At 51.6% G+C, this 15,402-nt stretch overlaps 5 protein-coding genes and 1 non-coding gene across 6 annotated transcripts; 5 read left to right on the forward strand and 1 right to left on the reverse strand.

Moving 5' to 3' along the window:
• The first annotated feature begins 337 nt into the window (after positions 1 to 337).
• BO97DRAFT_370741 (protein MEMO1) lies at positions 338 to 1,711 on the forward strand. The gene is made up of 3 exons (XM_025692785.1): positions 338 to 568; positions 623 to 691; positions 751 to 1,711. Exons 1-3 carry the CDS (start codon positions 414 to 416, stop codon positions 1,625 to 1,627), a joined length of 1,101 nt encoding a protein of 366 aa, XP_025550469.1. The 5' UTR covers positions 338 to 413; the 3' UTR covers positions 1,628 to 1,711.
• A 372-nt stretch (positions 1,712 to 2,083) lies between these two features.
• BO97DRAFT_425630 (uncharacterized protein) lies at positions 2,084 to 2,324 on the reverse strand (the record flags this gene model as incomplete). Its single annotated transcript, XM_025697081.1, has 2 exons — positions 2,084 to 2,124; positions 2,183 to 2,324. The coding sequence occupies 2 exons, from the start codon at positions 2,322 to 2,324 to the stop codon at positions 2,084 to 2,086; spliced, it is 183 nt and encodes a 60-aa protein (XP_025550470.1).
• A 703-nt stretch (positions 2,325 to 3,027) lies between these two features.
• On the forward strand, positions 3,028 to 4,829 carry BO97DRAFT_471066 (uncharacterized protein). Its single transcript, XM_025700011.1, has 4 exons — positions 3,028 to 3,320; positions 3,678 to 3,843; positions 3,893 to 4,031; positions 4,137 to 4,829. Exons 1-4 carry the CDS (start codon positions 3,233 to 3,235, stop codon positions 4,770 to 4,772), a joined length of 1,029 nt encoding a protein of 342 aa, XP_025550471.1. The 5' UTR covers positions 3,028 to 3,232; the 3' UTR covers positions 4,773 to 4,829.
• Positions 4,830 to 5,192: 363 nt separating this feature from the next.
• Positions 5,193 to 6,877, forward strand: BO97DRAFT_406263 (uncharacterized protein). Its single transcript, XM_025695381.1, has 3 exons — positions 5,193 to 5,634; positions 5,708 to 6,053; positions 6,187 to 6,877. The coding sequence occupies exons 1-3, from the start codon at positions 5,574 to 5,576 to the stop codon at positions 6,665 to 6,667; spliced, it is 888 nt and encodes a 295-aa protein (XP_025550472.1). The 5' UTR covers positions 5,193 to 5,573; the 3' UTR covers positions 6,668 to 6,877.
• A 2,276-nt stretch (positions 6,878 to 9,153) lies between these two features.
• BO97DRAFT_425633 (uncharacterized protein) lies at positions 9,154 to 11,903 on the forward strand (the record flags this gene model as incomplete). The annotated part of the gene is made up of 3 exons (XM_025697082.1): positions 9,154 to 10,929; positions 10,995 to 11,315; positions 11,832 to 11,903. The coding sequence occupies 3 exons, from the start codon at positions 9,154 to 9,156 to the stop codon at positions 11,901 to 11,903; spliced, it is 2,169 nt and encodes a 722-aa protein (XP_025550473.1).
• A 2,001-nt stretch (positions 11,904 to 13,904) lies between these two features.
• On the forward strand, positions 13,905 to 13,976 carry BO97DRAFT_t174. Its single transcript has one exon. It is a non-coding gene; the product is annotated as a tRNA-Gln (tRNA).
• The last annotated feature ends 1,426 nt before the right edge of the window (positions 13,977 to 15,402 follow it).

Consider the following 15,402-nt stretch of genomic DNA (forward strand, 5'->3'; position numbering starts at 1 on the left):
AGGTAATTATATATATTTTGCTTGCCGGGAATGGCCTTGCATCTCAGAAGCAACGTCATCAGAACCGATCAGCTAGTCTTCTCAATCAAGATCAACGCATTTCACGATTATCTCAACCACAACATTGCAACACTTGCGCCCGTCAGATATGTTAATTCTTTTGCCAGGTACGATGATCGGCATACCGGCAGCGGGGAGCTTCGAATCTTGATACCTGAATGAGGCAAACTCCACTGTTTTGAGCCTATGACGAGGGCAGTCCCGCTTCCCCGCTTCTGCTTCATCAAGCTGTCTTATGACCAACCGGCGAAGCAACCCAGCTCCTTGACATTCTTGACTCTCGCAATTCTTTTACTTGTCCTCATATCAATCCTTGCTAGCATATGTCCGTTAAAGAATTAAACTAGCCCACCATGCCCTCTCGTGAAGCCACCCACGCTGGCTCTTGGTATTCCGACAGTCAAGACACTCTGACGCGTCAATTGGACCAGTGGTTAGCTCAAGTCCCCAACGAGATTCAAGGTCTCGGATCACTGCCTGTGCCTGGTGCTCGCATCATCATTGCTCCGTATGTCCAGATTGAGACACCCATTCATCTTTTGATTGTGTGCTGATCCTACAGACATGCGGGCTATGCATACTCCGGGCCATGTGCTGCCCATGCCTATAAGGCTCTGGACTTGTCAAAGGCGTAAGGATCATAGGTACCCCTGAGCGTATTTGTCCTTGGAAACTTACTTCCATCATCAGAAAACGGATCTTCGTGCTAGGCCCCTCCCACCATCATTATTTGACTACGCTTGCTCTCCCCCAGCTCACATCGTACTATACCCCGCTCTCTGACGACCCTCTGCCGCTTGATACCGAGCTTATCACTAAGCTCTTATCAACCAAAGCTGTCAAGCGCAGTGGAACGAACATCTCTTTCACGACCATGAGTGGATCTGTTGATGAAGCCGAGCACAGTATCGAGCTCCATCTCCCTTATATCCACCGTCTCCTTCAACTCCAATATCCCGACATACCGACATCTCAGTATCCACCACTGGTTCCTATTATGGTGGGAAGCACTTCTGCCGCCACCGAGGAAGCCTTTGGGGCCTTGCTTGCTCCTTACCTCAAAGATCCCGAGAACGCATTCGTTATCAGCTCTGATTTTTGTCACTGGGGCTTGCGCTTTCGTTACACTTACTACGTTCCCCAGGCACCGAAGCCCGGACCAGTTCTCCCACTTTCGGCGGACTCGCTCCCACAGCCGGGAAATAACCACAGAGACGTAGAACAAACCGTGGAGATGGTATCCGCCGGTCATTCCCTCCAGCGACGGGACCGCATTCAACGTCAAGAGCCAGCAATTCACGAAAGCATCTCAGCTTTCGATATTGCGACCATGGCGGCTATCACCACGGGACGCGCGGCGAGTTTTCTGGACGCAGTCGAAAAGACGGGGAACACCGTGTGCGGCCGTCATCCAATCGGTGTCATCATGGCTGCCCTCGAAGAAATCACCAGCCAAGAGGAAGGGAAGAGGGGCAAATTCCATTTCGTCAGATATGAGCGAAGTGCTGATATCACAGATGTGAATGACAGCTCGGTGAGCTATGTTTCAGCTTTCGCCGTGCTGTAAACTCCCACCCTCTTTGTGCAAATTGATATCATACCATAGATAACCTATATCAGTATCTAAGATTCAGTTTGCGCATCAGATCACAATAATCTATGAATATCTTCTATATCCCTTACATAAACAGTATTATGACCTCCGCTACTCGCCTAGTCAGCGAAGAACATTCCGTTCCTCCATAGAAATACCTTATATCTATCGACACCTCCCAAATCACAATCTCCTCAACCAATCCACCCTCATCTCCACCGCTCTCATCGTCAACTCCGCCCCAAGACAAAGCCCATCGAATCCAAGAAACGCCCCCGGCCAAACATGCAACTCACACTGCACGCCACCACCAACAACCTCGATACATACCTAATCCCCTCATCGCGCAGCGTCTCCGTCGAACCCAATCTAGATATGTCTCCGACAGCCCGGCGAGACCCCCCGCCCGCGCCGCAGCCGCATACCCATTTACGCCGTCTGATACCCACCCACGTCGTCCGTGTCCCGTTCTGCCCCCAGGAAGCCCGTCCACCCCTCGAGATTGTTGTCGCGATCTCAGACACACACCGCCGTGAACGGCGTAGCAGTCTTCGGTAGGCCCAGGAAAGGGGTGCTGCGGGGCGAGGCGGTATTCGATCGAGGCGCAGATAACGTCGTCCGAGGCGAGGAACGAAAAGGGGAGGTTGAGGTTCATGAAGCGGTCGCCCATGATCATGCCGCCGCCGTGAATGTGGTAGATTGCGGCCAGGAGAGGGTGGGTGGTGCCATTGGCGTTGTGCTCGTCATTTTGAAGTGATTTTCTTCCGGGAAATGGAGACCGTCAGAGTGTTGTTGTCGGGGCCCGAGAAGGTGTACCCGTGGATGACATAGAGAGGGAGAACGTCTTCCGCGCGAAGGGTTATCGTGCGCCCGAATTTGACGATGTTAGCGAACCTTGGGAGATGAGTAGCTAGCTCGGGACCGAAAGGGAGGCGTAGCCTTGAGTTCGTGAAGTCTGCCAAGGTCAATCTACTGAGGTTTGCGGGGAATTGATGTTGAGGGCAAAGTGCCTGCTTATTCCTCTATATATGCGTATATGTCGAGGCATTTATCATGCCACATATTCCGAGTGCTTCAAACATATTTAGATGCAATTTGAAGGCGCTTATGCATGGTCAATTGAAGTGAGCCATTGAAGATTCTGGCTGTTGTTATTGTGTCAAATAAACCCGTAGGCTATCTTGACTATCACTGGTAGTTGTGATGGATCTAAGCGCTGCGGGCCGCCGGCCTGGAATTAACACTAAATCTGGCTAGCCTGAGCACTAAGGCATGAAGTGCCCGGAGATCATTGAGAGCCACCATGGCTCACCAGTTAGCGCCTCAATTCAGAGATCTTATCTTTCTCCGTCTCACTCACTCTCTTTCAAGACCCATGCCATTGCAAGCTTACCGTTTCAATTAGAAAATTCAACTGTTGATATGAAGCCTTCATGTCCATTCAGATATTTTGCATCATAAGCATTCAGTCCCTCATTGGCCAATTGGGACGCGCGGCTACCTCAGCCAGCATTACAACCAACCTGATCTCGTCGCTATTGATTCAATTGTATCAATTTGTGATGATAATTATGACCAATGACTAAACCACCTTCCTCCTCAATTGCAGCACGGCTGCTACGATTGCGAATTCAAATGTTCTTTCGACTAGCGACAAGCTCTTCTCGTTTGTCAAGGAGCGTCTAGCGGTTCGACCTTAGCAGGACCAAGCAAGCATCGACAGACTTCCGAAGGAGAACCCCTTAGAGGCTGCTGCCTTCGCATACTTGGCGATCTTCAAGACCTATTCAAGCACTCTCAGATTACTGCCGGACACAAGGATAACGCGGACGAATCATAATACACTGGCAATGCTAAGCTCCTAGTCATTATTCTCAGCTTGAAACTAGCTCATTTCCTGATCGGTCTGAACGCCGACGGCCTATGGTTATCGGATTTATGGGGTGCATGTAAGGTGTCGCCGCGATTTTAGGACCTCTCTAGGGTGGTGCCTCAACTGACAACCCAATATTGACCTGAATAGGGTGTTTCTATATCAACTTGCCCCTGGGCGTCATTCCGGTTACCGTGATCATCTTCTTCATCCAAACCCTGAATGATCAGGCGACTACCAAGACCAGCCTCTTGGAACAAGTGAAGCAGATGGACCCTCTTGGCTTAGTGACTCCGTGGCCGGGCGTCGTCTGCTTGTTGCTTGTTGCTTGCCCTACAATGGGGCGGCACCACCTACACCTGGAGTAACGGACGCATCATTGCACTTCTTGTTATTACCGTGATCCTTCTCATCATCTTCACCATTGTGCAAATAAAGAGCGAAAACCGGGCGACAATGCCGATGCGCGTCTTTCATAACCGGGCTCTGCCCTGCTTTGTGCCGGTGTTGTTGCCTCTACGTGATGCTCTATTATGTTAGTCAACCTATTTCCCCATGATAGAGCTTGTATGGTGCTGATTGCAACATTACCTCCCCATCTGGTTTCAGACCATCAAGGGCGCCAGTGCCCTTGAGTCGGGCATCATGAACCTTCCCATGATCCTCCGCTTTGTTGTTGCGTCTGTCTTGGGAGGTCTCTTGACGTCCGTGGTGGGCTACTACGTGCCGTTCAAATATGAAACTGTCGTGCTCCTAGGTATTGGTGCCGGTCTTCTAAGTACCCCAGAGGCCAACTCCGGACATGCCGACTGGATTGGCTATCAAGTGACCTCGGGACTGGGCATCGGGTTCGGCTTGCAGTCGGCCTTTTCACCCTCCCAGACAGTCCCCTCCCTGTCCGTTGTGGCATTTGGACCTTGGATTATCATTTTCGCAGAGAAGCTCGGAGCAGCCTTCATGGAGTCTGTGGCGATGAGCGTGTTTACCAACCAGTTAGTCCGCAACCTGGCCGAAGATGTCCCTTCAATTGACCCCAACACCGTGGTCAATGCGGATGCGACCGGGCTGGTCAATACCGTGCCCTCATCGTTGTACGATGCAGTCATTTTGGCGTACAACAAGTTTGTGACACAGACACTCTATGTTGCAATTGCAACTGCCGTGGCGTACTGCGGTGTCCTTGGAGTGACAGCGCTGGAATGGATTAATATCAAGGCGAAGAAGTCGGAGGAGAATAGCGCGTGAGATAAGATTTTAAACTTGACCATTTTTTACTATTAGAGCAAAGATAACAATGTCATGAATCTCGAAATGAACGTGACCCAGTTATAGTGACGAAGTAGTCAAGTGCGCGCCTGACAGCCGTTCATCTCATCGGAGGAAAGGGGAGCACAAAGATAAAGCGATAAGGATCCATTGGGATAAGATGAATGCCTGACAAGGCCAGGGATCATTATTTGATGGTGGTTCTCGAGGAACGCAATCCAGCAGGAATTACTCCGCTTCTTTCTCCGGCGGGATTTTAGTTAGGCGATGAATCCGTAATCTCTCACCTTTGAAACTGACAGTCCGACATCCTCCGAACGGATTGACTGCTTATCGCAGTTATCTCTTCCTTTCCTTCTATTTTAAACTCGCGGCCAGCCCCTTGATGGGGGAGTGATAATCTCATCTCACCGACTTTCTTCAGAGATGTCTCTCCCTCACGCTTTCGTGTATAGGTACTTCTCATGAGGTTCGCCAAGTGATTCCTGCATTGACACCCTCAACGTCTCTTTTCCTCCCCTCACAATGAATCTCTCCGGTTAAGGCTGGCGCTTACAGTCGGATTTGCTCTTCCCCCTCACTCCCCCGCAGCCACGTACGTCGAGATCTCGCGTGATTCAATCGACCGTGTGCCTCATTCGGCCCCAGTATACTCTATTTTGATCAAGGACAAAGAGGCCATTTCTTTATTGTCTTATTGAAATCATGGACTGTTGACAGTTGTAATCTTCTCCGCGCTCGTTCATTGCACAACATAGGGTTTTTATACAACGCTCTACCATGGCCAGGATCAAGCAGGGAATCTTTTCGTGGGAAGACGTGTTGGCGCAAAGGTATCAGAGTGAGTGTCACCACATTGGTTACCCTCCTCGTTTATATCTTTGTTGACTAATTGAATACCTTGCCCTCCCAAGGCAACAAACCAACCGCCCTTCCCCGATCCCGCCGATATAGCGCCTTACAAGTTCAACGCGCGCCACAGCAGCAGCAACCAAAGTCCGACATCCGGACGGAATGGACCATCCAGCGAGACAACGCGCTTCTCGCGAAGCTCTCGCCCGAGCTGCGGATGATGATCTGGGAACTTGTTCTCGGCGGAATGCGCATCCATATCGTGCAACGATCGAACCGACGCATGGGCCATGTCGTCTGCCCAGAGACGACAGGAGGGTGCGAGATCTGTCAGGGCGGACTGCCCAGCGCGAAGGCCGTGACCAAGCGGACGGGACTGCTCGCGCTGGCCTTGACCTGTAAACAGATGTGAGTACACCCATCGTCACCTTTAGACTGCGATCCGCTACCTCTGTCTATCCCCCCATACAATCCACTATGGCAAACGTGACTTGAATCGTTCCCGAAAACTAACCGCCCGAATTCGTGATGGGAAAAATAGCTATAGCGAATCGATCTACACCCTCTACACGCTCAACACCTTCGAGTTCAGCAATACCTGGTCGCTGACCTACCTGCGGCCGACCATCCCCGCGGACTTCTGGGACGCAATCCGCGCCGTCGAGCTCCGCTGGGCGTTTCCGGGCCACTGGCTCCCCAGCAATGACCCCGTCAAGTCGGTGTACTTCTCCGCCGGACGGCAGCAGTGGGTCGAGACATGTCGGGCGGTGACGCGCATGCAGGGCCTGCAGGCGTTCACGCTGCAGCTGAGTTGCAACTGGTTCTGCGAGCCCGTCGAGAAGTTGCCTGTGTTTCTGGAGCCGCTGCGCGAGTTGCATCTGCGGCAGCGGTGGACGTTGCAGCTGCCGAGGCAGCCGTATTATGTGCAGGAGATTCGGAACATCGATGGAAATTTGAGGAAGAGGGGGATTGAGTGTTGTGTTTGGGCGGCGGAGGAGAGGAAAGGGTTCACTGGGGTGTAGCTGTAGTCGAGGGGGGAATTGTTGTTGCTAGGAAATCTCGTAGTACCTGTTAGCGAGTAGCATGTGACGCGTTGGTTAGCTCTGCATATAAGCTCTTAGCTCTAGAGGCGATCGTAGATAGAACCATAAGGGTAACTGATTCAGTATTCATGAGGGTGGAACAGGAAGGGTGTTGATATTAAAGGCAGCGCCCAGCCACCTACCGCGCCCCATGTCTTGACACCACTACCGAGCGACCCCTCCACTACTAACCGGTAGTACCAAGTGCATATGTATCAATAGGTACCAATTTCAATAGCAGCAAATAAATATCAATCAAAGAGCTACAACAATATAGATCCTTAGATATAGACTTACCTCTCACAGTATGGCTACATACCACAAGTACACAAGCCTCGAATCCCAAGGTATCATACACATCCAAGAACAGTAACCATCGAATATCTCCCAACGCCACCAAAGATAAATATATAGAGATGGACAGAATACAGAATAGAAATAAAAGCTTAACCACCACGCCACAGCAATCCAACCCGTATCCCATCACCTCAACCAACCATAAAATAGATACAACTGCTCCCACATATAAACCTCATCCAAAGAAGAGACCCCCATTCAACACCCTGCACACCCCATCACTCATCCCCTGAACTAAATCCAGAAGACAGTACGGACTATGTATGCCCTAGATACTATCCCTGCGCCCTAAGCCCAAACACCCGCCCACCCAGTCAACCGGACAAGAACACCGGACAACCAGATCCGAAAACAAAAGGATCCCAGTCTACGTATCCTAGGGAAAACACTCACGCATCAACCACAATTCCTCCCCCAGGAACACAACAGCAACGACAGCAACAGACCCTCAGAAGAGAATACCCAGCTATCCCATAGTCGACCTCACCATGGAAACCACCACCACCCCCCTGCTCTTGTTCTGTCGATGCAGCCCATGATAGGTTGAAGGCGTAGAGTGAATTCTATAGTGCGGATTCCGGATATATGGCGTGGAATGCGCGGTAACCCGTTTGAGGGGGAGTAGCATGGTCTGGAAGGGGAGAGCGGGAAGGGTAGTAGTGGTGCTCAGGTACCAGGTACGAGGTGCGTTAGACTCGGGAGCTGAAGGAAGCTTTGCAAGGGAAAGGGAAAGGGTGTGGAATTTGAGGATGGCGCTAGTGGTGGGTTTGGGTTTGATGGATGTCTTGGGTGCCTGGGGATGCATGGAGGTGAAGGTATAGAAAGTGGGGTGGGGATGGAGGTGCCTGAGGCTTCGATTTATGGGGTTATGTTTGGGTCATATGGGATGGTTTGATTATGGTTGATTTCGTTATTTTGGGGTTCAAAGATATAAGTGATGGGGTAGCTAAGTTTAGGTGAAAGTGGTACTGCTTGCCGAATTTAGGGGCGGTTTATTACGATGGTGAGGGTAGGATAGGTACAGGGGTGGTGGATGACTTGTCGATGGAAATATATATTGATGTGAGATAGATAGTACGAGACTAGGCTTGTAGCAGTAAGGGTTTGATGGAACTCGGGGATTACGCCGGTGGGTTTTAGAGGTAGAGTGGTAGTTACATTGGTTATCATCTATTGCTGTAACATGCAACCTGTACTGAAAAGCAATATTATCGAACACATAGAAGCTCAATTGATGAGCTACTATATCGACAACAGACAACAACAATCCACAGCAGTCGACAACAGTGATGAGGTTGCGAAGCACTGGTAATCAGGCTCAAGGTAAGAGGAATGCCCGCGACATTCCACCCTCCCTGACTGGTGGCCTCGACGGGTACCTGCACGCCCGAGCAAAATAGACAACTGTTGACGTATGAGCCAAACAAGTGTCAGAATGAAGGGTGTGACAGAGACCTGTGTCTGGGATTCGACGGGGAGATACCCAAATGAAGGGAAAGCATCATCTCCGACTTCCAAGGAAGTTGATGGAGATGTAATGATCTGCATCTGATATTCCACGGAAAATTGCAGCAATCCCGAGCGGGAGGGCGAGTGTTGACTAGACAACTGGTTCAAGAATGCTTCCGAGAGACAGCTAGTAGCTGCTCCGGACGGGCCATCGGAGAAACTATCAAGAAGACGCCGTATAATGTAGACTTATCCTCCCGGGTAATGTGTAATCTCCCAAAGTCGTTAGGGTTGAGGCCGGAATGCGCTTAATCCACGCAAGAATGCGATAGACAAGAGAAAAAACATTCCACAGCTGGCGGATGCAACAACAATAGAAGGCGCAAAGAACAAACCCCACTTCGATAGTGGATTGGCACGATTGGACACTGAAGTCGGTAGTTTGTTTGTGTGGTGTGTATGTTGTGGGTTGAACGATTTGTGGCGTCTGCGAATATGAGACTTATTTAGTTACAATGACAGCCGTCCAGTGCCAAAACCTTTCCCGACTTTTAGCTCCACGGCCGACGATTACCGCATGCTTGGTCTATGATCGTACACCCTAATACCAAGGATCAACGATGCGACTAAGAAACAGACCCCATGGCCTTAGCCTCGCTAAGAGGCAACCTCAACTCGCCGATGCTTCTGGATCAACTTGGTCTTCCGGCGCTGCAACTGGCTACAGCACTGGCCAGTGGTCCGCTGACAGCTCCCTCGCCGGCTCTGGGCAATGGGCAGGCAGTGGCACAGCAGCAGGAGATACATGGGGAGCGGGGACGGCAGCGGGGGCAACAGCAGGTACAGCAGCAGCCGGAACAGCAGCCGGAACAGCAGCCGGAACAGCAGCCGGAACAGCAGCCGGAACAGCAGCCGGAACAACCGCCGGAACAACCGCCGGAACAGCCGCCGGAACAGCCGCCTGGACCGCAGCTGGGACCGCAGCCGGAACAGGCGCGATAGGAGCGACAGGGCCCGTCGCTGCAGCAGACGGCACCACTGCCGCTGGGACGACTGCTGCTGACAGCACTTGGGCAGGCAGTGCGCAGGGAAGCACCGGGCAATGGGCAGGCACGGCGGCCACCGACACAACCACACAGGCCACTGCCGACACCGCTGGTACAGGCGCCGGCACAGCGGCAGCAGCAAAAGCACCTGCCGCTGCTCAGGATAGCACTGCAGCAGGAACAGCCAATACCTGGGCAGCTGCCCCTGTCGGGGCCGCGGCCACAGGCAAAACAGCCGCAGGAACTGCAATAACCGATCCGACTACTGAATGGAGTGCGGGAGCTGCCAAAGCGAACCCCCCAACAGCTGCCGCCGCTACTTCGATCTTGGGAGCCACAACATTCGCAACAGCAGCTATTCCCACTGCCACCAACCCTTCTAAAGCACTGCCCTCATCTACCAGCAGCCAAGCCACTGCTACCAGCACCGTGCTTCCACTCGATTCAGCAAAGCATGTGGGGACGTCCGGCGGCACCAAAGCGGCCATCGGTCTCAGCGTGGTCATCGTCGTCGCCGCCATGGCAGGCCTCATTCTGTGGTCGCTGCGTCGGAAGAAGCGCCGCCTCCGCGCTATCATCGCCGAAAGCAGGGGGGAGAAGGTGCCCGATACCCCACGGGCGAGTGACGAGTTCAAGCGATATGCATCCAAGGTCTGCACAGAAGGGGCAAGCGCTATGCGCGAGGCCGGAGGAAAGATCAAACAAACCTATGAAACTAAAGTTCCTGTTCTGTGTCGCCACTTCGAAAATGCAAAGTACGAGCCAATCAAGGAGTTCAGTCGAAAGGTGTACTCGACGGGTGTGACCACGCTGCAGAAAGTCGGCGGCGTCGTTCATTCCAGCTGGGCGGCCAAGGCGCACGTTCCGCGCCCCTATAGCACATACAGCACGTACAGTACCAACGGCTTGCAGAACGGCTTGCGCGACCTCCATAGGCCGTGTCATCAAAACGAACTCGCTCCTGTTGCGGAGGTTGCTGAAGGCCCTAATGAATCATCGGAAACTTTGGTCGGTGACGTCGGCCGATTGAAGGATGCTGCAGTATCGAACACCCCGAAGCTCGAGACTGGAAAGATTCCGGAGGCGAAAGTAGCCACGGTGGAAACCGTCACACCCATCTCTCCTGAATCCACCTCCGCAGGCAGCAGCCCTTCAGTGTCAAGAAGCCCGACTGTCGACAGGGTATCGAGGAGCCCGACCGTTGAGAGTCGCACGTACCCCGGCACACCCGACATCTCCTTTGCCCGAGTATATCGCGTCGAGATGGACTTCAAACCTGTCAGCCCCGAGCATGTCGAGCTGAAAGAGGGTCAAAATGCCGTCTTGCATCTCGTTTACGACGATGGTTGGGTAAGTCAATAGCTTCGCCTCTTTTTTCTCCCGCACCAGACACTAATCTGACCTCTTTCTCGCAGGCCCTTGTCAATGTCCTTGAGACTGCTCAGGAGGGTCTCGTTCCCCGAGCATGCTTTGGCGCATATCCTGTCCGACACCAAGCCCAGTATATGGGCAGCAACCTCCAGATCTCAACCGATGGAGTCCCGCGGTCGATCAGCTCCGCCACCCCCACCGAGTACGGCTCCGATGGAGACATCGCCCGCTTTTACTCCCAGTGCGCGAGCCCGGATCTCCCATCTGCGGCGTCGCTGCACGACACCCTACCACGGCCTCAGCGTCTCAAGTCCCTACCGTCGCTGGCAAGCCTGTTCCGCTCTGCATCAAGCTTCAAGAGCATGGTATAGCACATCACCACCCGACGAGACTGAGGCCTGGCGCTGAGGGATTCGACCCTTTTCTGTTCCATTCCTGTGAATACTTTGTTCCAAATAGTGGACTGTCTCGCAGCATCTGACCACTTGTCTGGTGTGTCCGGTTCCACACGCTAATGCTCTGTATATAGATTATTCTCATTATATTATTCTAATTAATCCGCACACATGGGTGTGATGACACATACCTGTTGCATTTTGATAACCTCTGGCTGTGTGTATGAGGGGTCTTCGGGCAGCTTCCCTGTGGCCTTGGCCCGCATCTCTGAGGACCTCTCCTCATTTGATCTTCGAAAGTGTTTCGCTAACACTCCAGAAGTCTCATCAAAAGCTTCCACTCTTCTGTAACGCATTTCAATCTCATGCTCACGAGCCCGACTCCGTGTCATAGATATAAATCGTGGTCGTGCAATGGAAGCGCGTAGCTCCCAACGCCGCTGTAGATGATCCAAGCGATAAGGCATCATGACCCTCGAAAAACAGGACCTTACCGCCCGCTTCACCGCTCCTGGCGGCAGAACGGCCGTGACCTCGCGACGAAAACCACGGATTTAAGCGGATATAACGACCAACAGCGGTCGAAATTCGGATCTGTAAACTGTTTGGATTTGGCGGTGGCAGAAAACACGCTAAAGCGGCCACCATTTCCTCCCTTGACTATGCCTCAGGCTCAACATCTAAATAGTTCTGCCTTCGCATACTTATCGCCATAAACAGGTCTAAATCGGGATGGCTCTGTTGGCATGCAATAATAATTACAAAAGGCCGCGCTTGATGTTTGGTACAGAATGCCATGGGAAAGCAGGTCAGTCCGTCAATTGCCCTTCAAAACCAAGTAGGAATTAATTATCTTTAGTCAATCAAAAGTTCACAAGAGCATGAGGTATAAACCAACGACAAAAAGGGCCCTGGGACCTGGCGACGGACAACAGTACTCAGAACTCCGCAATAAAATACCATGCAGAAGTTCAGCCCATGTTTTTAATTGTTCAACCTAACATGACATGGCCCTCTCGCCCAGCATGACCAAGCATACTACAATCCCCGCCGGCCCTACACCTGACCAGAATACACTATCTGCGGCGCAACCTGATACGTCAAGAGCTCCAGCCTGGTCCGCAGCTCAATTTCTTCGCGTCTGTATGAGCGCACAGTATCCGCAATAATGCGTCAGCAGCATCTCTGCAGCAGGAGCTCTACTGGCGCTATGGGAAGGAAGTAGATGAGTGAGTCTTGGTGGTCGAACTCACGTCACTTTGGATATAGCTGATGCTCTCAAGGTTGCGGTCATGAGCTCGTGCTTTGGTCTTTCCGAAGCTTGAGCATTGCAGGCACTAGCTGATCAAGCCTGGGAATATTATCGGTGATTTGCTCTAGCTAAAAGTGGGAGGGAACAGACTAATATATTGAGCCTGTGAAGAAACAAGGGCATATTTCCATTCCCTGATGTGTGTGATAATCGCGGACTTGCTCGTTGTTGGCTTGGGTATATGTGCAAGGGTCGATTGATCGAGCTCGATAGATCTGTTGATTGGGGTCTGCCATCGTGAGAGAGGTGATCGCTTGGGATGTGTCCTTGCTTGCTGCTTGCTGAAGGGCAGGGTTCGATATCTGTAGAGAGCCTTGAGGGTAGATGTCACTTTGTTTGTGGCGGAGTGAGGGCACCACAGACTTGAGGGAAGCACATGATAGAGATAGATATGATAACAGGAGATGGCTCTTTCTGGCTATGTGCAAGTTGGGCTAGAACGGGGAGTTCGCATTCGTACTGTACAAGAGCGGGCCCAGGGGCCGTGAGATGGCTCCACTTGGGGTACTGCAGAGCAGTTGATAGTATACTTTGGAGTTCTGCACCAATACTTAGGATTTATGATGGTGTTAATCTAATTTATTGATTCTTTCGTCCCTGGGCATCCTGTTGCAGACTATCTGTGCTGCTGTTGATCCGTAGGTGGTCTAGCTCTAACGCCCAAGTCACCCGAAATCAACATCCTGCAGTCAAAGCCATCTCGAACTCGACGGCCTTTTGGGCATAGAACATCTACAGATGTAGCCCGATAGAGACATCGATTTATGAGATTGAACGCCCCCGCACGGGTCTCCGGGTATGTGCAGCTGATACTTGGCCACTGGCTGTCTGTCTAGCCTAAAAAGAAGTTGCGTTATGGGTACGAGAGATTCGGGATTTGGCTTTTAATGCTTGGGGTGTATGCATCACTACCCCGGAATATGTATATTAACCGCAATCATCGAAGAGCTTCTGTAATGATTAACAGGGACGGCAAACCACCACATCGATGGAATTTGAGTCTACTGACACACACAGCCTGACCTACCCCCATGCTCTTCGCATAGCGCTTAATCTTCACCAATCTCACGACTAGCATTCTCACGCTCCATATCGCTAATTTTCAAAGCCTATAGTTGGGGGCTGAACGCGGAGGGCAAAATCACCACCTCGTTGCGATATCACTGCGAGGAAAGAATTGGCATAACGACATGGTTACGAAAAATTAGCGTCATAATTGCAGTAATTCAGGAGCAAGACATCTACCAGGTTGTGTAGTGTAATGGTTAGCACCCAGGATTCTGATTCCTGTAATCCCGGTTCGATCCCGGGCACGACCTTTTTGATAATTCTTTTTTCGTCGGATCTTGCGGACGTCTCCCAATAAGAGTGTGGATCCAAGCCTCCGACGGGGCACCGAAGACCCTGAGACTAGGGTTAGTTAGTAAGTGTCGGTGTCATTGCCGTAGACGCGATCTATCACCACAGCGACACTCAACTTGAGTAGAGTACGATTATCAATCAAATATACTTTCCTTTTACAATGGTACCTATTGTAGTCACCCTAGATACAGCAATTGGACTTACGTATATCAAACTACTACTCCGACCAGACCAAGCCAGGCACCGCTGCACTCGGTCCAAGGCCAAAAAAACCTTGACTACCCCAACCCCCTCCCAAGCCGAAGATCCAGCGGATCCATCACCCGTCCACATGACACCACTATCAGCCAATGGGCGTTGCCCTTCTTTGCTGATCGCGATTAGACGCGTCTAATTATAGTAAGAGTGCCTTTGACTTGTTCTCAGCGCGGGGGAAGAGACGCGTGCGTGCCAGGCGCAACAGTATGGAAGCCGAATATCAACCCGACCACATAATTGTAGAGGGGGAAGTTTATCACGCACAGTCCTCTGATATTCGGACTTAGTATAAGGTGTTCTGTGGCTTGTCTTAGCATTGTCCCTAGTATTCCTCCATATATATACCTTAACCCCCGTCATAGAGACCGAGATGCAACCCTTCAAGAAGAGCATATACACTAAAAACATGGGCTCTGCTTTACCCCCTTCCACTAATCGCATACACGAATGTTAATTACCGATTGTACAATCAAATCACCTTCTCCACACAGAACACCCTCAAAAAATGTACTCCTATTCACCGCAAACAAGCCCACGGTCCCGACCGGAGCACAATTAAGCCCCGTGACCAGCCGCCCCGCCCTCCCTCGCCTGCCCATTCCCCTGGATGTCTCACATCCATCTCCCGGGTCCGGGAGACGACGTCGGTCGGGTCAGGGCAAGTAAACAGGACCCGCACGGATACGTAAACCTTCACTCCGTTCTTGCTTTCCATCTAGCCTCAAAGAAACCCAGTCTACTGTTCAAGGTATCTCGCTTGCCGCATCTAGACTCCTGTTATGACTATGGAGAGAAGCACTGGATAGCGCCGCCCCCTCTGTTCCTGAAAGATTGCGGAAGACTGAATCATGGGATGAGGAGGACGTGGTGGTGGGGGAAAGGAAAGGGTGGGCTATGTGGGTCTTCCACCTATTGTAAGCTCTGGACCCTCTTTTTGCTTTTCTTGTGGTCTGGTCACGGAGATTAAGAGTCTGAGACTTCGGAATCATGGATTGGAGCCTGGCCTACCTACCTGCCTGGCTCGTAGGTAGGGTCCTATCTTTGAGATGGTTAGTCTGCGCTTCTCCCTCTTCTTTCTCCTTTTTCATTTTGACTGATTGACTGAAGTGCGTGTTCCGCGTATCT

Source organism: Aspergillus homomorphus (assembly GCF_003184865.1).
Source record: "Aspergillus homomorphus CBS 101889 unplaced genomic scaffold BO97scaffold_23, whole genome shotgun sequence".
In the NCBI taxonomy this organism is placed as follows: domain Eukaryota; kingdom Fungi; phylum Ascomycota; class Eurotiomycetes; order Eurotiales; family Aspergillaceae; genus Aspergillus; species Aspergillus homomorphus.

Coding starts and splice junctions, on each gene's coding strand:
- BO97DRAFT_471066 (XM_025700011.1), top strand. CDS start 3,233: ATGACTAAACCACCTTCCTCCTCAATTGCAGCACGGCTGCTACGATTG. Junction 3,321..3,677: donor ACTAGCGACAAGCTCTTCTC/GTTTGTCAAGGA, acceptor TGACCTGAATAG/GGTGTTTCTATATCAACTTG. Junction 3,844..3,892: donor TGGCCGGGCGTCGTCTGCTT/GTTGCTTGTTGC, acceptor CTACACCTGGAG/TAACGGACGCATCATTGCAC.
- BO97DRAFT_370741 (XM_025692785.1), top strand. CDS start 414: ATGCCCTCTCGTGAAGCCACCCACGCTGGCTCTTGGTATTCCGACAGT. Junction 569..622: donor GCTCGCATCATCATTGCTCC/GTATGTCCAGAT, acceptor CTGATCCTACAG/ACATGCGGGCTATGCATACT. Junction 692..750: donor GCTCTGGACTTGTCAAAGGC/GTAAGGATCATA, acceptor TTCCATCATCAG/AAAACGGATCTTCGTGCTAG.
- BO97DRAFT_406263 (XM_025695381.1), top strand. CDS start 5,574: ATGGCCAGGATCAAGCAGGGAATCTTTTCGTGGGAAGACGTGTTGGCG. Junction 5,635..5,707: donor GTTGGCGCAAAGGTATCAGA/GTGAGTGTCACC, acceptor TGCCCTCCCAAG/GCAACAAACCAACCGCCCTT. Junction 6,054..6,186: donor GCCTTGACCTGTAAACAGAT/GTGAGTACACCC, acceptor TGGGAAAAATAG/CTATAGCGAATCGATCTACA.